The sequence below is a fragment of the Danio rerio genome, chromosome 6, assembly GCF_052040795.2.
Source record: "Danio rerio strain M-AB ecotype USA chromosome 6, GRCz13ab, whole genome shotgun sequence".
In the NCBI taxonomy this organism is placed as follows: Eukaryota; Metazoa; Chordata; class Actinopteri; order Cypriniformes; family Danionidae; genus Danio; species Danio rerio.
In genome coordinates, this window is record NC_141026.1 from 43,957,777 (window position 1) to 43,980,897 (window position 23,121).

At 35.6% G+C, this 23,121-nt stretch overlaps 1 protein-coding gene across 9 annotated transcripts in view; it reads left to right on the forward strand.

Moving 5' to 3' along the window:
- The first annotated feature begins 8,230 nt into the window (after positions 1 to 8,230).
- The window catches only part of rad18 (RAD18 E3 ubiquitin protein ligase), a 77,330-nt gene continuing 62,439 nt past the window's right edge, over positions 8,231 to 23,121 (forward strand). For 3 of the 9 annotated variants that reach the window (XM_087255204.2, XM_087255202.2, XM_087255203.2), the window contains exons 1-5: positions 8,231 to 8,393; positions 8,720 to 8,798; positions 8,915 to 8,976; positions 9,202 to 9,272; positions 21,429 to 21,757. In XM_087255204.2, coding sequence (XP_087111330.1) covers positions 8,343 to 8,393; positions 8,720 to 8,798; positions 8,915 to 8,976; positions 9,202 to 9,272; positions 21,429 to 21,757 — 592 coding nt within the window. In that variant the 5' untranslated portion in view covers positions 8,231 to 8,342. 9 annotated transcript variants of the gene reach the window in all.

A 23,121-nucleotide genomic window follows, 5' to 3' on the forward strand; every position in this document is an offset into this window, starting at 1 on the left:
ATGATCGTTTCGTGAGAACAGAAATGATCTGACAGAATCCTTTAATTCAGAAAGCCATTGATGTTTACTGTTAAGCAATTAAATGTGTATTACTACACTATGTGATGGTTTTAGATTGAAATCTTAGCCGATGTAGAACAGTGCGCCAGTGATGGAGTTTTAATTTTCCACCTTTCAGTTCGTGAAAATGCATGAAGGATGTTTGTCCTAATCTCACACTGTAAAAAGTTTCTGTTAATTAGTTTCTGATATTTTGTGATTTATTGATGTTTGGTCACAACTTTTGGTGTTGAAAAGTTTACCAAATGTACTTCTGTTGACATTTTAGTAGTTTAGCAGTATGAAATGATATTTTGTCTGCATGGGTTATTCATCTAAATCACATGTGTCAAACTCAGTTCCAAAAGGGCCACAGCTCTGCACAGTTTAGTTACAACCCTAATTAAACACACCTGATCGAACTAATTGAGTCCTTCAGTATTGTTTGAAACCTACAGGTAAGTGTGTTGGAGCAGGGTTGGAACTAAACTGTGCAGGGCTTTGGCCCTCCAGGAATTGAGTTTGACGCCCCTGATCTAAATCAACGCACAAAATTCTGTGTTACGAGCTGCTAGTACTTTTTCTGTTATTCCACATACAGTACACAGACACATCATTATTTTGTTGCACTTTATTTTACAGTATGGATAATTAACGTAGGTGCTTTACGGTAGCACAGTAGATAGCATGATTGCCTCACAGCAAGAAGGGTGCTGGTTCGAGCCTTGGCTGGGTCAATTGGCATTTTTGTGTGGAGTTTGCATGTTTGCATCTCCCTGTGTTTGGAAGGGTTTCCTCCGGGTGCTCCGGTTTCCCCATCAGTCCAAAGACATGTGGTATAGATGAATTGGGCAAGCTTAATTGTCCAAAGTGTATTTGTGTAAATGAGTGTGAAACATTCTCAATGATGGGTTGCAGCTAGAAGGGCATCTGCTGCCTAAAACGTGATGGATAGGTTGGCGGTTCATTTCGCTACGGTGGCGACCGCAGATTAATAAAGGGACTAAGCCAAAAAGAAAATGATTGAATGAATGATTAATGTACTTACCTAAGCAGATACTAGGTTATATAGTAACTTACTTGCTCCCAAGGCCATTTATATCTAAGTTGATATTTAGAATTCTTGCTTTTCTTGCTGTTCCGCCCTTGGTAACTAACTACCATTACAATATATACAGTAGTTTCAAAACTTAGTCTTAAAATGTCAATGCATTTTACTTTGCTAAAAAGTATTTACATCTTACTGCAGCATTTACTGATATACTGTCAATACTGTAGTATGCTTTACAAGTAAAAGTAAAGTAATAGACTATTATAGTATTTATTATGGTGTTTAGTTTTTTTTTTTGTGTGTAGTTTTTACAATACAATGATCTGCAATGAATTACATAATTTAAAATAATTCATTCCCAGTGTTAGATATGGGGGACCGTGATGTCTCGATCAGATTTTTTTGCCATGAGTTATTTCATTTTAAGTTTCTACTGATACCAAACCCTGATTTGATACTTCTATAATATATAAAAAAAAATAAAGAAAATAAAGAAGAGCTAAGAAACAGATCCAGGATGCTCGGTATTTTTATTTAATTCACCCTATTTTAACATTTAACAACCCTGTTAACAAACAGAGCACCTCTGTGAGGCAGCTTGAACAATCAAGTCATAAATAACATTAATCCATCACTCTTGGACTTTAGTGCTACAGTAATTATATATATAAAAAAGTCTAATATAAAACAAATAGCACCTCAAAATACCTTGGGCAATCCCAAGTATACATATCTCACAGTTTGCTAGGCAATGTTAAAGAGACAATAAAAGAGTCCACATCACTATAAAGGGGCGTTAGCACCCACACAGATAACAGGGTGAGTGTCCCAAGCTGGCCTCTGATTGTACTGTGTTAACCCCTGATAAATCATGGAGGATAGTGAGTGAGTAAAATAATAATTTTTTTAAGCAAACGCTCAGGTCAAATGTCTGATTTTCTGATTAACTAAAACACCAAATACACCAAAGCATGGCGTTAAAGGTTATATGGAATGACCACATATTCAAGCTCCATCAAAGGCTGTAAAAGCTATTACATACAGTATGATATAATTGGAGAAAATATGTAGTAATTTATAAAGTGATTTTTTTATTACATTATAATTGTTGCAAGTGTAGTAGAATTACCCCTCAAAAAATAACATCTTAGGAATTCACTGTTGTAATCTTTAAAAACCACAGGAAATTTAATTCATGTTGGGTAGTAAAATTACTCTCAAATGCTATTTTTTTATATAGGAAAATAAGAGAATCCGTTGAAATCATAGACTGGTTTAAATGAATGTCATTGATCATCACCCAACACAGCCACATGCTAAGGTCCGGCTGAGCAACTTTACCAGTGAACAAATTGTTATGGCAATGCTCTTCCAGCAAGGTCAGTAGTGGTCCTAAGAGGGACAAAAATGCAGTTGGGTGCCTTAGGCTCGTCGATACACGAGGACAATGAAGGTTATACTGTCTGGTCTGAGACATTAGGAGACCTATATGACACAAGTTACGCAATCAATAATGATGCTTATGGGAGGAATGTGTCACGCTGCTGCATAGCAGGCTGTCAAAAGCATCTATAATGAGCGCACAAGTGTCAGAACTGGACCTTGGAGTTGTGAAACAAGGTCACTTACTGTAATTTAATAAGTCTAGTCTTATTTTACATCACAATCATTGCACTTTCCCCATTGCAGCTCTTCCCATGACGCTTTGGCCAGAGAAATGATTCTGCCCAGTTGAGCCTGCTTTCTCTCAAGGTTTTTTTTTCCAGCTTACATCAATTGTTAAAGTTTGTTCCTTGCTACGTTCACCTCTGGATTGCTTGACTTGGACTGGTGGAGTTGCTCTTCAGTAGATCTGCCTTCAGCATTGATCTGAACTAAACCAAGCTCCATCAGTAGCATTATACTAAGCTGATCTAAGTTAGTTTTAATTTACAAGATCTACACCATCATTCCACATTACTCTGCTGCTTGGCTGACTTGCTGGAATGTTATCCACAATTTGAAATATTATGACTTTTAGTTATATTTTGTATTTGTTTACTCATCTATGGTAAGCTGTTTTGACACAAATAATGGATACAGAAAGATTTGAATTGACAAAGACGGCAGTGTACATGTGTGTTTTCCACCATTTATCTGTTGGAGAAAATGCAGTAGGATGATATCAACATAAGTCAATGAAGTTTTTAAGCAATGTTTTGCGGAGAAACCCTGTGTTAGTCAGTCTTTGGACTTAATTTGACCTTAACATTGTTTCAGACTAGGTACAGCTCTTCATGTCAAATGGTGTTCCATGGTAGAAGTGGTCTCAGGCAATAGGATAGATTAGTGTGATTCCACCAAGTAGGAACATTTAACACAATTAAATTTATCTTCATTTGTGTAGCGCTTTTACAATGTAGATTCACATAGAAGATTATAGTGAATTGAAACAGTGTAGTTCAACAAACCAATCAGCCAATCATATTTAAGGTTTACATTTACAGACAGTTAGGGTTATGTGTAGCTTCTGTGCTTCTACAGGTATGTTATTGTTATATAGCTATAAAGGATTATATTTAGATATGCTATATCTAAAGATATATATAGAGATGGGTTGCAGTGGAAAGGGTATCTGCTGTGTAAAACATATGCTGAATAAGTTGGCGATTCATTCCACTGTGGCGACCCCAGATTAATAAAGGGACTAAGCCTTAAAGAAAATTAACGAATGAATGAATTGGACAAATTAGATTGGAGAAAATTTAGAAATATTAAATAAAACACAATCACATTTTAAAATTATAGTAGTAGCTAAAAATTTTAAGGGGAACATTTTTGTACTTTTTTAGTATAAAAAATATACTGGGTCATTCAAGGGTTATTATACCCTTGGAGTATTAATATGGACCTATAAGGTACAAATTTGTACCTTTTGAAACGGTACCACCCCAGTGACAGCTCACGTACCTTTATTTCTGAGAGTGCAGGAAAGCTTCAGTAGTCTTACTGAGTCCATGTCAGACATTTATAACCATAAAAAATGTACAAAGCTTTAGCAGCAACCGGAAGAATGTGCAATAATTAAAGGTCTTAAATAAAAGTACGAACTGAAGTAAAGGGATTTGAGGGAATAACAAAACTCCTTTAATTTGCCTCAACAAATACTACTTAGCAACTGTTTTGTGTGGCATTAAATATTCATGGCAATGTTTTACTGAAAGTTTTATGAAAAAAAAAGAATAGTTTGCATAAGCTTTGTCTTGTTTACACCTATTTCATTCTCGGTTTCTCTCCCATTTATAATATATATCTTGACCCTCTCTATTATTATTATTCTTTTTTTAAATTGGAAAGCCGAATTGGAGTTATCTGTATTTAATGATGCGGTTTAATTATGTATTTCATTAAAAAAAATTCATGTTAGCTACTAAACAAACTGCTACTACTCACTCTTAAAAGAATGTTGTTTTGAATTAAATTGGCTCAGCCAAATGCCCACTGCTCATATTTTACATTAGATTACCGCACTGAAAGATTTTCAGGCCTGTTCTTTACCTCACAGAGGTGCTCATCAAAGTTTAGCACATCGCACATCCAACTCTAAAGTGTATCCCGGTGGACGTGAAGACCGTAGGAGCCTATAATTTCATGATATCCACCATGAGAACAAAAGAGGCTTTTTATTTTCTAAAAGGTTTTCATATATCTTGGCAGTCACGAAAGCAGTCACACTTTGCTATCCATTACATTTTGCCCACAAAGAGAGGCACCAGTATCACGAGAGAATATCCACTTTCATGTAAGTCAATTGGAAAGCATATCTGTATACTTCTGCTTGTCAGTCAGTCAGACTAGTTTGTAATCATATTCATGTAAAATAAGCTGCCGAGAAGTGCAACTGATCCTCAAGGTAGCATATATTTTAGCTTTCCATTCTCAAAGTCCTGCTAGAAGCACTTAGGTTTGATGAGGTTAGCTGTAAACCAAGCTAAGCTAAACAGTCACATATGTGTGTGATTTTACTGCAATACTGTATGAACAACAATTTATTTTTGCTAAGTGTTTGCTAAGTTAGCTTAGCAGTTCATAAAGCAATTGGATTTGACTCATCTGACTGTTAAGTCTAAGTTCTATTTGTGTTTTTGTCCAAATGTTATGTTTAGCTACTTCATAGCGGTTCTTCTTGACTTGGCAACATTATTGAATATTCGCATGGCATTCATGTTCAATTTCTTTATTTGGCATATACTCTAACCTATAGCAAAGATAAACAGATTTAGCTTATAATCTACGTTGTATTCACAGATATTTATTATTTCCCCTGTCCTTGACATTTACAGAGGCAAGAAAGATGAGCTCTGTGTTTTTCCAGAGTACTCGAGGTGCATGACTATGAACTTATTCTTTCAATCTCATACTCTCTCACTCCTGGCTATGATCACTGATCCGGTTCAGTGACACCCTGTGTGCTGTGAAGCCTCACTTTCATTGTCATATGCCAAAATATTTACAGCGCTTCAGAGTATTAATGATTAGATGTAGCATTAATTATCGTCAGTTATAAGGATTAATATTAAATAAGGATTAATATTAGAAGTTTGCCTTTTGACCTCTTTCCATATCCTATAACATTAGGAAACCATATCCATAATTAATTTGTGTTATATATACTTAAATGGATAGTTCACTCAAAAATGAAGCTTCTGTCATCATTTGCTCCCCTTCACTTTTTTAAGACTGATTTAGTTTCTTTCTGCTGAACAGCAAAGAAGATATTCAATTCAATTCAATTCAGCTTTATTTGTATAGCGCTTTTACAATGTAGATTGTGACAAAGCAGCTTCACATAAATGGTCATAGTAACTGGAACAGTGTAGTTCAGTTTTTAGTGTTTAAGTTCAGTTCAGTTCAGTTTAGCTCAGTTCAGTGTGATTTAATCATTACTGAGAGTTCAAACACTGAAGAGCAAATTCATCGATGCGTAGCTCTACCAATCCTGAACCATGTGAGCCAGTAGCGACAGCGGAGAGGGAAAAAAAACTTCACCTGATGGGAGTGAAGAAAAAAAACCTTGAGAGAACCAGACTCAGTTGGGCACGACCATTTTAATTACTCCGCTGACCAAAAGTCTTGTGCAGAGCTTCAGTCACCGCAGTGGAGGCTGGAAGCTGGTTATAAAAAAAGATATTTTGAAGAATGCTGGTTGACTTCTCAGGCCTGTAGCCAGGGGGAGTGTTCAGGTGGTTCGGAAGACTCACCGCTGACAAAGGTCTAAAATTTGTCCCGTATGCGTGTGCTCATTTGTCCTATTTTGACTGCTATAGTAACCTGGATAATACCCGGAAATTAACACGTCTTCTGCAATTGGGTTATTGACTTTCTGACTAACAGAACTCAGAATGTTAGACATGTTCTCCACCACCGTCAATCTCAACACAGGTATACCACAGCCTCTTCCTCTACTCCCTTTTTTACCCACGATCGCAGGCCCATAAATGAATCCAACACCATCATCAAGTTTGCAGATGACACCACAGTGATCAGTCTAATTAACCACAATGATGAAACTGTCTACATGGAGGAAATACAGCAACTGGCCACTTGGTGTACACACAATAATTTGCTCCTCAACACCAGCAAGACCAAGGAGCTCTTTGTGGACTTCAGGAAGGGACAAGTACGGTCACATGATCCCATTTACATCAATGGGATGGCCATTGAGTCTGTTTCATCCTTCAAGTTCCTGGGGACCCACATTTCAAAGGACCTGTCCTGGACCACCAACACCTCCAGCCTGGTCAAGAAGGCTCACCAGCGCCTCTTTTTAAGGTAATTTAAGAAGAACTAGCTGTCATCAGCTGTCTTGGTGATCTTCTATCGCTGCGCAATAAAGAGCAACCTGACCACAACTGTATCACAGTCTGGTATAGAAGCTGCTTTGCCCAACGCATCACAGGGTCCCAACTTTCAGCCGTTGAGGACACCAGAAGAAACACTGTCTGCGCTAAGGACTCCTCTCACCTTGCTCACAGATTGTTTTCTGTTCTGCTTTCCGGCAGGCACATCTGCCCCATCCTGGTTAGACCTAAACTGCATTTCATTGCTTTGTAATTGTACATGTGTAATAAAGTTGAACCTAATCTAATTATGGTAAAAAAAATCCATCAAAAATGCTTTCAGACCAAGCCGAACGGCGCAAAGATGCTTCGGTGTGACTTCAGCTTATCAGTTTGGGCCAATGCTAACAAATATTTTTCATGAGTAGCTACAACATCCAGCTGTGCAAAAAAACATATGATCTGATATAAAAAGAAGTTATTTCTCACTACTGTATTGTTGACACATTTTACACGTAACTTTTATTTTAAATAGTATACTTCTTGAAAAAAAGACCAATGAAAAGACGTGAAACACCAAAAAAAAAAAGAATTTAAATATTTAAAAAATATTTATAGATTTAAATATTATTTGGCTAAAATAGTCAAAAGGTGCGGTTATGATGACCACCCTTTTCCAGTTAAATCTGAATAGTGCTTAAAATGGCACTAAAAAGCAGTATTTGAATTACATATTTAAACTGAGAAAATGAGGCATATAATTGCAAACCGATACACTTTTTGAGGAAAAAGAACCACCTTTTTACCAGGATGGCCACATGCATGCTTCTACAGTATTTTTCCTACTATGGAAGTAAATGGGCGGTTCATTTCCCCGTGGCGACCCAAGATTAATAAAGGGACTAAGCTGAAAAGAAAATCTAAATGGAAGTAAATGGGTCCTATAACCAGCATTCTTCAAAATATCTTATTTTGTGTTCTACAGAAGCAAGAAACCTGCAAAACATGTAAAGGTTTAAAACTTTTACACCAAAGGAGAAAAAATTATGAGGTCATTTTTGGAGTAAACTATCCTTGTAAAGTATGCTTCTTTTATATCATTTCAGTTAGATTAACAAGAAAATGCTTCTCATCATTATATAATAAAAACTTTCAGTTTGAACTTAATTAACTAAGAACATATATATCGAATTATTACTAAAGCATTATTAAAACTAAGTGTATAAAACAGAAGCAGCACAATAAAAGCGAACCCCTAATCGGACTTTTTGATAAATGGGTAAATGTTTACGATTTAACCGGAAGTGACGCTGTTGTAGGAAGTGTTTAGTGGAGCGCGCGGGAGTTTATTGTTGCTATCTAGGGAGCTAGTGTTTATTAGCGTCCCAATATTATCTAAATAACACTAAAAACAGCAGAGGAGTTTGTTGAGAATGGCTCAGCTAAATGAAGTGGACTTACCGCCGAACCTGTCATGTCTCAAAGTACGTTCAGTTTTTCTACTTTTATTTAACGTTAGATAAAAATATGAATTTATGCTACCAGTTCACCAGTGGGTCACAAGCATATAACTTAAGATAACTGTTCCGTTCTTGATAAAGCACAACAAGTCTATTCACGATGTATTTGACTATTGTGTTTGTGGCTGTTAATTTACTGACATTGATCGGAATTAACTACTTTGCATGTTTGTGTAACGTTACATCAGTAAGAATCTGTCATGACGTTACGTATTTCCAGCGGTAACGCTGTTCAGATAGTATAAATCGTGAAATTTGCATCAGATCTTGTATATTTTTGTGTGTATCAGCCTATAGATACTCTCCTCCGATGTCCCATCTGCTTTGAGTTTCTCAACATCTCCATGATGACCCAGTGTTCACACAACTGTACGTATAAAACGGTTACACACAGTTTATAACATGTAACGTTATGAGGGTTTATTTATTTATCTATCCATGAGCAATATGCAATTGACCATATTTCTTTTTGCTTTTTCCAACAGTTTGTTCTCTGTGCATTCGGAAGTTTCTCTCCTATAAGCTGTTGTGTCCTGTGTGTAACTCGGTAAGTGTCATGTCAAAATAATTCAATAATAATACATAATTTTCTTGTCGAATACTTTACAAGTTTAGTGTAAAATGTGAAGTCAGGGCTTAACATGGCACTGGTAAAAAGCTGATACATCAATTTCATATCGAAAACTTTGCTGTTATCACAGTAGTTTAATTAAGTTTTTTTAAATAATGATTTTTATAAAACAGTTTCATTAATCTTTAACTCTGCTTGCAGCCATCAACAGAACAAGACCTCAGGAACAACAGATTATTAGACGACTTAGTTCAGAGCTTCCAGACGGCAAGGTAAAGCTTGTATTTGTTGTTTAAATGAGTGTTTATTAATAGAGTTTGGAGTTTTGAATATATATATATATATATATATATATATATATATGTATATATATATATATATATATATATATATATATATATATATATATATATATATATATATATATATATATATATATATATATTCTAGGAGCCAAGACACATATTGTAGTCCCTGGCTTTCTACTTCTATTTGTTATTTTCTTACACCTTAGGAGCTATTGGGAAAGTTATGAAATGTCTCCTCTGATTCTAAGTGCACACTAGGACATGATGATCCTTAAGGCTTCACAATATAATTATTACAAAGTACATAACGTATAATAATTGTGCAGTTGCAGTAAAATAGTTACTGTAAAACTTTATTTTAATTTGCATATGCTTTAGGGTCTGTTGCAGGGTAAACGTTTCAAATAAGCTTAGAAAATGAATGCACTAGTAAACTACGTTTGTAGCTGAAACAAATATTTGTAGTTATGCAGAGAAGACTGTGGAGAGTTATTCTGATTATTATATCTCTGCACCAAATTCCTTAGAAAATATAAATGTGAATATAAAGTAATATAATTTGTATTTTTTTTTAGGTCTATGCTTGTAAATTGTTTATTATAATTTTAGCAGATACATTCTACTACATTCATAAATCACATTAAAAGAATACATTATTCCTAAATATATCTATTCAAGTCATCAAATATATATATTTTTTATATTGCAATAGAATTAAATATGTTGCATTGTCAGTTTTTTTCAATATTATGGAGCCTTAATTTACCATTGTGTTCATGTGCTTAACAGATAGGACTGTCATTGGCAGTGAAGGTCATCAGTTCACCAAATTCACCGCTCTTTACTGAGTATAAATACAGATACAGGGACACTGCAGTGTTTCAAAGTCATGTCGATCAGCTGGTTTGTCTATAAGCTGATACACGAGCGATCCGCTGATGAATTGTGGCTTTAAAATGCTCCAGTGTCCCTGTATTTAAGTTAATTAAATCCTTCTGTGTGATGATTCAGCAATCATGTGTTTATTAGTCAAGTTGAAAGATGAAAGCAGTTAAATCTTCTTCTGTTAATCAATTTGGGGTTTTTCTAGGTTTCTTCTTCGTGTGTATTTGGATTTTAAATGGCCTAAGCCCTGAAATTATCAGTGTGTAGGCAGAGTGAAAGGAGAGTGGAGTGGAAAAATTTGTACAGTATGAAAACCTTTGATAAAAATATTGCAGTTTTGCGGTATTATGACTTAATTTTTTTTATTGTGTGGGTAAAAACAACAACAACAACAACTGTTTTTTCCATTAAACACAACTTTTTATTTTCAGAAACATTTAAAATGTTTCGGTAAAGTAAACATGCCAGGCTAAAAAGTTAAAATAAATCATGGACTTCTGCTATTTTCATTAGTTTCAAAAATACAGATTCATTTACAACTTGAAAAGGGATATTTTGATTTTTTTTTTCCCTTGGAGTAAGCCGCTGCACTGTTCAGGTCTAAAACATGCTTGGATGTTGGCACAAAAGCGAATTTTTTTTAAAAAAGTTTCCTGAATCGTGGGCTGACCAGTAGCTTTTGATGAATATGGTGTTTTGCTGCTGGAGACAGGGCCGGATTAAGAACATATTGGGCTGTAGCAAATCCAAGGGCCCCCTTTTATCTATTTATTTTTTTACCTCACAAAAGTGTGTGTGTGTGTGTGTGTGTGTGTGTGTGTGTGTGTGTGTGTGTATATGTTGTTCTTATTATTAAATTGTTTTTTATTGTTGTTGTTGTTATTATTAATAATAATAATTTACTAATTCATATTATTATCTAATTTTCCAACAATTGATTTATATTTGGTTATTATATATTTTTCTATTTTATTAAAATAGGCCTGCAAGTAGGCTATGCATAATTAATGACATAATATGAACTTTAAAGTTTAAACAGGCTCCAAAAATCAGCAAAACAAAAAACATTTGCAATACAAATAAATCAGTGCTTTAAAATAAATTCTTTAAATAGGATATTACCTTTTAAAGTTTCTTTCGAAGTTAAGCTGACCATGAATCCCTAATGATAGGATATCTATCTTTGAAATCCATGCGTCTAATATCCAAAATATCTTCTGAGTAACATAAGGCTAGCATCCTTTTTTTATTTTATTTTTGCATCAGATATATTGTGATATAAGCCAGTGCCAATAATCCATTAGAAGACTAAATAAAACTAAATAAAATAGTTCTAAAAAACTTAAACCATAGGAACGTTATAACAGAAAATTTAAGCGGTTTTAAACCTTGATTTTTTTGAAAACCGCGGTAAACCTTGAAACCAATTATACTCCCATACCTAGTCATATTTGGTCTTTATTTACTCAAGGATTGTAAAAGGTAGAGATTAAATTTGGTGCTTATGTTACGCTGCATATGGAATTCCTTGTTATTGGAATGTATTTGGTTGATATGACTGTGAATGGAATCATTCTAAAAGTACCATGAATCTTGATAACCTGGTAAACACTTCCCATTATTTATGTCTTTGTCTGGAACACTCATTAAGATTCAGCTACAGTCCCAGGCACGCTGACTGACCCTGTCAATGAATGTTTGATCGCAGGGGTTTGTGTGAGTAAGCACTAAACATGTTTGTCTTATGAATGATGTATGAGCTTCAATTCTGCCATACGCACACTGGCTTCCTGATGGAATTAGCCTAAACTTGCTCAGTGTCACAGCCGGTCTTGTTTATAGTGTAAAACAATCCTAAAAAAGGCAGGAAGACAGTAGAAAACTTTCAATGACACAGGTACTTAAATCTAATATTCGAAAGGATTCTATACAGCTTAAGATTGTTTTAACCTGCCTGAAGGGATCATAAAATCGGCTAATTTATAAGAATTAAGAGATTTGCTTTAGAATTAGTTTTAATACTCTGTTGAATGCAGTTGTTTCTTATCCTGTTTTACATCTCGTGACAAACCTGAACATGTGATTCATTTGCCCTAACAGCCTAGTCTGCTATGAAATTCTGGATTTCCTTTAACAATCAAATGGGATTTTATTTTTAATATTCAGGTCTACATCTTTGGCATAATTCACCTGCTGCAGGACTCAAGGAGGCTTTGTTTTTCTAAAAAGAGTCTTAAGTTCTCAGACTGTAGACATGTATCATGCAGTATTAAAACTAAACTGACCTAAATTAATTGTGGGGAGGTAAGCATGATCGAACACCCAATGAGAATGGAGAGCATGCTCAGAGCCTGGTGGCTAATCAGCAGGCCAATCAGAAATAATAATCAACACCTGTTTATCCTAGTGATTGGGCCATAGAGACTCCCTTCTTAAGCTGCGGTCACACCAGAGTTTGTGTGTACGTAATTCTGTCGTACGACTCTGCGAAAAAGGGCCGGATTAAACTAGATGATTAGATATTTAAAAAGCAGTCGATTGCTCCATATTTTAAATTTCTGTCCAGAGAGGATAATTTTTTGATCCTCGATTAGTCTCACTCTCCTAGTAATGTTATTTCGCAGGTCAGAGTTCACCAAGCTTGAACTTTGAACCGCAGCAACCTGCGAAACTTGACGCATGACCCCGCGCTTCCAGTCTGACGTATTCGTGTGCGTATGAATGGAAGTCTATGGGAGGAAAAGCCCAGTGTGACCGCATCTTTAAGGAGAACGGGAGGAGCAGTCGGGAGAAGAGGGAGAGGGCACACACACAGCTACTGGTGTTGTGCACTTATATAAAAATAAAAACTTCTACTTACCTTATATTGCCGACCCTGTCTTCTTCATCCCACACAACAATGAACTTTGCTACAGTAATCCACAAGCAAAGTTTTGTATATTTTTTAACCTGATGTGATATCTTCCATTAATACATTTTCCCGCTCGGTTCCTCAGATCAGGTGCAAGGTAGTGCATAGTCACAGTACACAGTAGATTTTCTTTGTGATACTGGTTTTTAATTCAGTCTCCGTAGGTGCCATCAATCTCTGTATTGTCTGTTTGTGAGTGTGCCTAATATAGTTGGATGGGGGAGTTTCAGATGGCCATCGGGATGAAGTGAGAGGTGCCTTATGGGATACTGTTTTAATTTCCTGTTTTCTCTGAGTGATGATGTCAAAGGTGTGCGTCATCTTTGTGGACAGGAGATTGGGGACAGTTATTAAGGCCTTTGCTATAAATATAGCATTATCTTTGTATGCATTTCTTTTAGGAAGTATATCTTCTTGCGAGTTTAGATTAAAAAGGGGTCATGTCATGAAAAATAAAGTTAAAATGATCTTCTGGCATAGTAGAGGTTTTTGTGCCATTAGGACATCATGCAGGTTTTATAGCTTGAAAAAAAATCCACTTCAATTTAAACTAAGCATTTATTTAATTAGGCTTTAATAAGACTGATATGATACAAAGTGGCATGACATCACAAGGCCAAATCTGTGGCTGTAAATAACCCACTGCTTGTGTTTGTGTGTGTGTGTGTGTGCGCGCAAAACATTAGTTATATTTTAAGTGAACATTGTAGAAAATATTAAAATAGTAATAATAAATTCCATAAGCTGACCCTTTTAAAAGCTTCATCCTTTCTCAATGTATACTATAAAATGCCTTTATTCAGAAAATAAAAAAATAAATATTGTATTCAAAATAAAAAAAACTAATTTGAAATAAAAAATTACTTAAATTTAAAGTCATAGCATTGAATGCATTAATATTTATATGTTATTTATCATTATAAAATACCTAAAAAGATTTTATTTGAGAGGCAAAATGATGAAATAAAGTATTGTTTTGCACAAAACCACAATTTTGTGGGTTTTGGCTTAAAATAAGAACAAACCTCTAGTTGGGGTATTCAATTAACTTTTTTCCTCTTAGAAATAGCTGTTTTTCATAAATTCAATGCATTTTGATTAATTTCAGAGAATAATTTTATAACATTTTGCACAATGTGTCTTTATTTAAAGAGTCTTTAGACATATGAACTGAAAAAAAGACAACATAAGAAAAACAGTGTGATCAGAAGTGTGATCTAACTTTCTTTAAACACTTGGTGTGTTTTTGTAGGTACATTTTTTTTTTCTCCCCCAGTTCCATGTAATAGTCATAGTTCTGGGTAAGAACTGGTTCTCAGTTCCCAACCCTAGTTGCTTGTAAATTTATTATGATTCAAAATCCTAACTGTGCTCCCTCTAGGCCACAGGTGTCAAACTCAGTTCCAAAAGGGCCACAGCTCTGCACAGTTTAGTTCCAACCCTAATTAAACACACCTGATCAAACTAATTGAGTCCTTCAGGCTTGTTTGAAACCTACAGTTAAGTGTGTTTGTAGCATGGTTGGAACTAAACTGTGCAGGGCTTCGGCCCTCCAGGAATTGAGTTTGACACAAGTGTGCCTGGACTCACTCCCTGATTCCAGCCCGAGTCAAACGAGCCAGATGCGGTGGCCGAGCGAGCCGGCGCTGCCGCATGCGAGCCGGAATCAGTCCGCGACGCTGCGAGTAGGTTATGTGCGCTGCGGCCCGGAGCTGGCGCGATTGAATATATAAACCCTCATATTTGTTAACGTTATTACATCCATTTGTGTTGATATGACAGCAAACGCATGCTGAGAAGTTTGGGGGGCGTGGTTGATTTTACATAAAGCGTTTGGTTGGAAGCTCGACTCATTTTTTCAGCAGTCTTTTGCGACAGTTTGGGTCCGTCAAGCAGGCGTTTTGCCCTCAAGGCGTTTAATGGGAAAAGGGGCTGTCGTCCATATTTTTTACAGTCATTGGTTTGACACCCCTGCTCTAGGCATTGGATGATAAGGTTTTAAGGTTTACCGTGGTTTGGAAAACTCAAGGTTTTAAATCGCAATTTTTTTTTTTGTTATAACTAGTGATGTAATGATTCACTGCGAGTCGGTTGAAAATAGATTCCAACATGTGACGATTCAAGTGTTGAATGTATCGCGATACATGCGCTGTTTACGGGCACAAACACGCTTTACCTGCACATCAGTGGCGAGCAGGAGGTGGAGTGGAAGAGTAAGACACCAGAAATCTTATTTTAATCATTTAGCCTGAGTTTTTTTTTACCATTGCAAAATATCTTAAATGTTTCATAAAATGAAATATATTGTGTTCAATAGGGATTTTTTTTTTTTTTTACCATGGGCATCTGCTGCGTAATTCTATGATGGATAAGTTTTTGTTTGGATAAGTAGGACGGTTCATTCCGCTTTGGTGACCCCAGATTAATAAAGGGACTAAGCCAAAAAGAAAATGAATGAATGAATGAATGAAAAGAGCTTATTCATCACTTTAAAAGTAAAATTACTGAGCCTACACACAGGAGTTGGAATGATTGTTCAAATGATTATTTACAAAGTTTTCATTTCTTAACTAAGTTATAAAAAAGCATTGAATATGTCTTTATAAAGTCTACATAAACCCAGAGTTTATAATTTTATTCCCTCCACATAAATGTGTGGAATAATCATGGCACAGGTGATTTAAGTGCCCATAACCAAAGATCACAGATTTCAAATGTCCTACTGTCCTGCACCAGCTGGGAAACCAAGTCACCGAGTTGAATGAAAATGCTAATTTATAGGTTTCTCTTGATTATTATAGACCTCTTGGTCTCAATGAGTGCAATTAGCTTTGTGTTTTCAGGTCTGAGTATCGACCCCACTGAGCTGCTGCTGTTGCGAGCTCACTATCTCCTGCTTCTCCTCCAGGAAGATCAATGAGCTCCCAAAGAGGTCCAAGTTTTATGTTTTTCAGAAGTTCCGCTTAAATTTAAACTAGCATAGCCTTCCCGACTTTATTAAGATGTTCACCAAAATGCTGTTAGCTATTCGAAAGCACCAGATAGCTTTAAATCTGATTTCATTCTTAAATAATAGACTCTTCAGTCACGGCTATTCTTTATAAACCTTTTCAAAACTGCGGTTCCACTGCTTTGGCCTGTTTTCTCAGCTGTAAAATACTGGTGGTTATATAACATCTTTGGTTTGCTACAGCAATAAATTTTCTCTGTGTGTTCCACTTGCCTTACTGGATTCATATCCGTGCTTTAGGGGACTGAAAGTAGACAGGATTTTTTTGTGGTCTGTAAGGGGGTCCATGAGGATTTTTTTTTAGGAGTCTTGCTAAGTGGTTGGTTATGCCTGCAGTTACAATACTGCAATTGATTTTTAAAAGCATTACTGAAGAAAAGCCAGAAAATTAAGAGAGTTTGTTGTTTATTAGTTAAATGGATCAAGTAATTTTTTTAAGTTTTAGTTTTTGCATGCAGTACACTTATAATGTTAGTCAAGGTTTTTATTTCTCCAAGCAAGCATGACTTGGTTTTTGATCACTTTCCACACTGTGTCTGATCATGTTGTTTTTGTCTGTTACTGAGCCCTTCTTTAAAACTCCTGCAGAAACACTTTCTTTTACATCTAAACTGATAATAATTTTATACTCGGTGGCTTATTTTACACAAAATGATAACATTGTGTACATATTGAGTAGTACTCATAAATCTTCAAGCCAGGGCTGTCACCCTCATTTTAGGTTGAAGGAGTAAATCAGAATTGGAGAATGTGTTCCTTTTAGGAGACTAAATAATGCATAACGTTATTTTGCGTACAATACATTAATATTAACACTACTAACTGCTCCAGCTTTGTTATTTTTAACTGATTTTGATGGCCAAACAGCAAAAATAGAAAGCACAATATTTAAAATGTTATTCCAAAACATTTTCTTGAACTGTAAGGTCATTTGAGCAGCATTTGAATAGGCTTTATCCTTCAGTTTGTGCTCGTGGACAAAAGTCTTGTTGCCTATAACAAAAAAAATAATAATTTAACTTCTAGTTGATCATTTGGTATCAGAAGTGGCTTATTTGAAAGGCAAACGCCTCTAGATTACGCTTATTTAAGCTAAATAAAATATGATTATGCCTTATATGTTATAGTATAGAATATAAAGTCATAGTGTAGTAAGAGAATTAATATTGTCTATGACTCACATGAGCTTGGAGGACTGCATGCATATATCTCTGCAATGACTCGGATAACTTATTAATAAAGTCATCTGGAATGGCAAATAAAGCATTCTTGCAGGACTCCCAGAGTTCATCATGATTCTTTGGTTTTATATTCAATGCCGCCGCCTTCAACTTTCTCCAGACATGCTCAATAATGTTTAGCTCTGGTGACTGGGCTGGCCAATCCTGGAGCACCTTGACCTTTGCTTTCAGCAACTTTGATGTAGAGGCTAAAGTATAAGAAGGAGCGCTATCCTGCTAATGAATTTGCCCTCTCCTGTGGTTTGTACTAGTGTAATGTGTAGCACAAATGTCTTGATGAATGTAACCCCAAACCATCATTTTTCCTTCACCAAACTTGACTGAATTCTATGGGAATATGGGTCCATCCATGCGGGTTCCAATAGATCTTCTGCAGTATTTGTGATGATTGGGATGCAGTTCAACAGATGATTTATTGGTAAAATCTATCTTCTGCCACTTTTACAAATTATCAACTAGAAGCTAAGTTATTATGTGTTGCTCTTACAACTGGGATCGACAGCAAGACTTTTGTCAGGTAGTGTACATACACATTGTTAAATCAACAATTGCTACATTATAGCAGATATCATTATGAAAGATGTTAAGGATTTTATGCAATATTTAGTTTTCTTCCATGCTAAGCTGTCTTTCGAGTTCACACTTTGAGACTAGTTTATAGTTCATTTACATTTCAAAACAATGCTTAATATTTTCTATTAGTGTTCAAATTGTCCCATGGCTATTTCAAATATCTCTGACACCTTTGCTGTAAACATCTTTTAAATGTTTACCTTACAATCAAAGCATAATGTGTGTGTTGTGACTCGTGTTATTTAGGTTGTGTTCTTGACATTTTCTTGTCCTTGACATTTTTGTTTACTTTCTGCTCCGAGTCTTGCAAATAACCTACAAGCACACATTTGATTATTCGTTCAGAGGCCAGAAATATTATGTTGAGATCTAGATCCACCTAGGGAGCTTGTAATAACCTTAGTCACGGTGACATCCTGCAAATGGAGCTTTCAGAACATGTATTAAATCTTATTTTTAGCTTAACAGGAAGATGGGGATTAAAGCTTTATCTACTTTTTTCTTAGTATAATTAGTGAAGATTTCGCTTTATTTCTCTTTTTAGCTTTGGCCTGTCTGACATTATTAAAAAAAGATCTAACATCATATCATAACTGCAATGTATTAGGATGAATATCACATTCATGTTAGACCGAAAAAGGACAGAGGCACTTTAGTGATCACGTGTTTCTTGTCCTTTTTTTCGTGAGTGTTTAGTTTTGTGTGCGTATATGTAGACTAGCGGTCAGACAAAGAGAAATAAAAGGTTTCAATATGGAAAGTAGCATTTACACAGCTCATTGACTCCACTTTATGACTCTGTAATGGCCTTGCAGTGTTTGTTGGCTTTCCACATTTCCAGTGGAATTGCAAAACCGACAGGTGCTCGCCACCATGCACTCTCTCTCTCTCTCTCTCTCTCTCGCACTTCCTTTTATGTACTCCTTTCTCTTTCTCGCTCCTTATGCCCTTCTGTCCTCCCCTCAAATTATTTTTCACTATTTCGTCTCTCACTCTCCCTCAGTGGGGAAGCAGAGCTATTCCAGCGCTTACACATTGTATGGAACAGCAGATCTGCCGCCTTTTACTGACACAAATTGTCACCTTAGTGGCTCAAACAGATGAAGGATGCTCAAACATCAGTTTTGTTGTCCTTGGCCTGGTTTATGTCCTTAAGAGCCTTTTGAGTCTTTGATATTACAAATGCTATGCATCTTATACTACATATGCTGCATGCCACAAAAGTATATTAAAGCTTGGTGCATGCCATATGGCAAAAATATCATATCAAGATTTTATTTCAGTATCACGATTCTTCCTGATGTTGGTTTTAATAATTTGGCTTTCTGTGTTTTCTGTTCAGTTTTCTGAGTTGTACAGCCAAACTTTCTTTTATTTTAAAAACAAAGCCAGGGAAGGTAACAAATTATTTAATAATGAAATCAATTAAACAAAGATTCAGATAAAAATAAATCTATATCTACTACACTAAACAAGATGATGTCTGCTGTTTGTTCAAACTACTTAAATTATTTCTTTTTCGATTTTTGAGTTCTTTTGGGACAACTAAACCTTTGATCAAACATAAAACACTTAACTTAATTTCTTCATGTTGTCGCAACACATCAATTGTGTGGAACCCAGCATTTTTTCCATCCATCCATCCATCCATCCATCCATCCATCCATCCATCCATCCATCCATCCATCCATCCATCCATCCATCCATCCATCCATCCATCCATCCACCCGTCCATCCATCCATCCATCCATCCATCCATCCATCTATCTTTACATAGATCCATCCTTTCATTCATTTATTCATTCATCCATCCATCTATCTCTACTGCCATCCATCCATCCATCTCTACATCCATCCATCCCTAAATCTCTACATCCATCTATTCCTTCATCTCTACATCCATCCCTACATCCATCTATCCCTACATCTCTACATCCATCTCTACATCCATCCCTACATCCATCCCTCCATCTCTACATCAATCCGTCCATCTCTTCATTTCCACTGTACATCCATCCATCCATCTCTTCATTTCCACTATACATCCACCCATCCATCTCTACACCTCTCTCAGGTTGTCTGTCTGTCCATAATATCTATAATTCTTTCAGCATACTGTCCATATTATAGTTATATTGCAGTAATGGTTTTTAATGCTTTTAATGTGTTTTCAGTACAAATGTTTAAAGTGCATATTGCATCTTTCCAACTGTCATTTACAGTATACGGACCCAAGTCTCGACTCAAGGCAACCCATTTTTGGTGTCTGCATCAAATTATACTTGGAAAAAGCGATATCATACACTGTGAAAGCATATTAAATGCCTACTTTAATGTTTCAAATATCTTTTGAAAGTGAAGATTCAAGATCTGAGTGAAATATCCTTACCCATTGTCGTTGAGTCTTATAGATATATTTATGAAACATTTAACAGCATACAGTACTCCCTGCATTTATTAAAAGAAAAGAATGTAATCGTGCTTAATTTTACTTTATTTAAAAGGTTAATAATGTGAATAAGTTAGATACAATTTATTATGTATAAAAGTAAGTAAATGTATAGGTGAAAATGAAAGTGGTGATATACTTTTTATTACATGACCCATATAAATTCAACTTCATATTCATAATGCTAACTAAGGGGTAACACTTTAGTTTAAGTAACACCACTGCACCATTGACTACTGGCTTACCACAAGGGTAGCGGACATTTTTTGTTATTTCTCTGCAGCGTTTTATAAAAAAAAAATCTCTGAATTCATGTGGAATGGTTTTGAGAGTATTGTAACTAAAATCTTAATATATGAAATAAACAATAATAGCTTTTTTTGTGTTAAGTTTACAATGCAAATCCTATTAGATCCACTTATTTGGTAAACAAAGCAAGTCTCTCATATAATATATCCACTAAAAGATGGAAAATACTTCTACTTTTGTTAATAATCAAATGAAATTTTTAAATATTAGTCAATATTACTACTGAGATTAATTCAAAAACTGAATAAATATAAATTCATACACTTTTACACAAGTAAATAAATTGACGCGATGGGCTTAAAATTTGCGGACTTTTGTGTTGGCCTATTACCTGCTCATTTATTATGATATTAACCATTTATTAGCACCTAAAAAGTATGATCTTCTTTTACATCCCCAATCTTACCTAATGACTAAACAATCTACTACCTATAACTATTAATAAGCGGCTTATTAGTAGTTTATTGAGCTAATATTTGTTATTGGTTTGTTAATAGCATAAATTGTACTTTGAAATGAAGTGTGACCCTCATTTTGAATTATGAACTTTTAATTTAATGCACTTCTGTTAACGGCGGCTTAGGCATGCACATTTATTTAAATATAGTAACATTTCATCATCTGATTCAGACAGTGAATTAACCAAAAACTCCAGCTTGCGTTTTGTCCACATTGTGCAATGTAGATTATTTCTGGAGTCATACCTTTATTAACACTGTATATCATTTACTCATGTCTCCAAGCAAAAATTGTGTCACTCAAATTTGGAATCGCCCCCCATTTCACCTGAAACCCCGACTATGGTGATCAAAGGCAAAGCAGCGAGACAGAAGGGCCTTAAAAAAGAATCGAGCAACCTCAGTCATTTTTTTCAGAAGAAGACCTCTGTGACTCTCCCGTCAGAGACTCTTCACGCCTCAGTCAAATCCGAACCTATGGAGGTGTGTGTTCAGCAACCTGGCATCTTCAAGCAAGAGAGTGTGGAGGATGCGAGAAACAGAGTGAAAGAGGAGAAGATGGATGTCACTGCTTTTCCTTCCACATCACAAAGCTGTAAGCCGGCGGTTAAAGGTGATAATCATCTCATATTTATTTGATGAATAATTCAAGTTATATTATGTATAACGCTTTTTACAGTAATTATTAGCCGCATTTTCTACTGTTTGGCCAGTGCAAGCCAAGGCTTTGTAATTGGGCCAGGCCAGGCCAATAGCCAGGGAGCTTGAGCAGTGAGGCCAAAATTAGGGCTGGGCGATATGGGCAAAAAATCATATCTCTGTATTTTTAGAAGGGATGGACAGTATGACATATATATTCAGTATTTTCCCATCACTTGAAAGTCAAAGCCTTTATTAAAACATTATTAAACATTTTTTAGAGCAAAATATAATTTTCCTTTCCTATAGATTTCCGTCCTGTTATTATCGTGATTATAGATATCATTCCTATATTGTTAATTGTTAAAAGAGTTGCTAACAGCGAGATATAAAAAAAAAGGTAGTACAAATGGTTGACAAATGCATTTTTTTTTTATTTTCCTTTTTTTTTAAAGCTTTAATAATTGTTTAAACCACCAACGGTTTGTACACTAGGCACACACAAATCAAATCATGTCTTCCAGTTAAGGGGCTAAAATAAATAACTCAAACAGAATAAATAATTACAATGATTAGAATATAATTGGAATTGAAGTCAATATGCAATAACAGACCAGAACGCAGAGCTAAATGTGTTATAACGTAAATGTAAAGAAGAGACCGTTGTGAAATAAACACTAAACTTATAATCCGTGAATATCAGGGTGGTTTCACTTTCAAAATGCGGTATAAATTCGTCCCATTTTGGCATTTTCATTTCACATTCAGGTGCTGCTTGTCAATTTGACAAGGCTTCTATATTCGTTGTTGCTGTCAATTGCGGAAGAAATGATCGATAAAAGGTTTCTGATAAACGGGTGTGACTCACGAGGGGGAATCAGATTTGTCCGGGAGTCAGATTTCAATACAACACCGGCACTGCATGTTCCTCCATGTCGCGTCAGTGATGGGTCGTTCTTAAACGATTCATTCATTTTTAACATATCTTTTGTATGACTCAGGGAGTGAATCATTCATTTGCGCATGCACTCATTTGTGCAAGTGGAACTTGCATGCTACCTTGGAGTGGTCTGTTTCACGCAGAATGCACGTGTGGCCTCAAACCATATCGATATGAAAGATATTAGATATGCCTGCATCACAGTGGGGAATCGTATCGATATATGCCCAGAACTCTATATATCGCCCAGGCCTAGCCGAAATAGCTCGTAGCGCAGCACGTAAACCCCCTCATGCAACATCATGCAATCCACCCAGTTTAGATCCAGGCAGATACAGCTCACCATTATTATCACAAAACGATTAAAATGGAGACAACCAAAACAAGCAAATTGCACG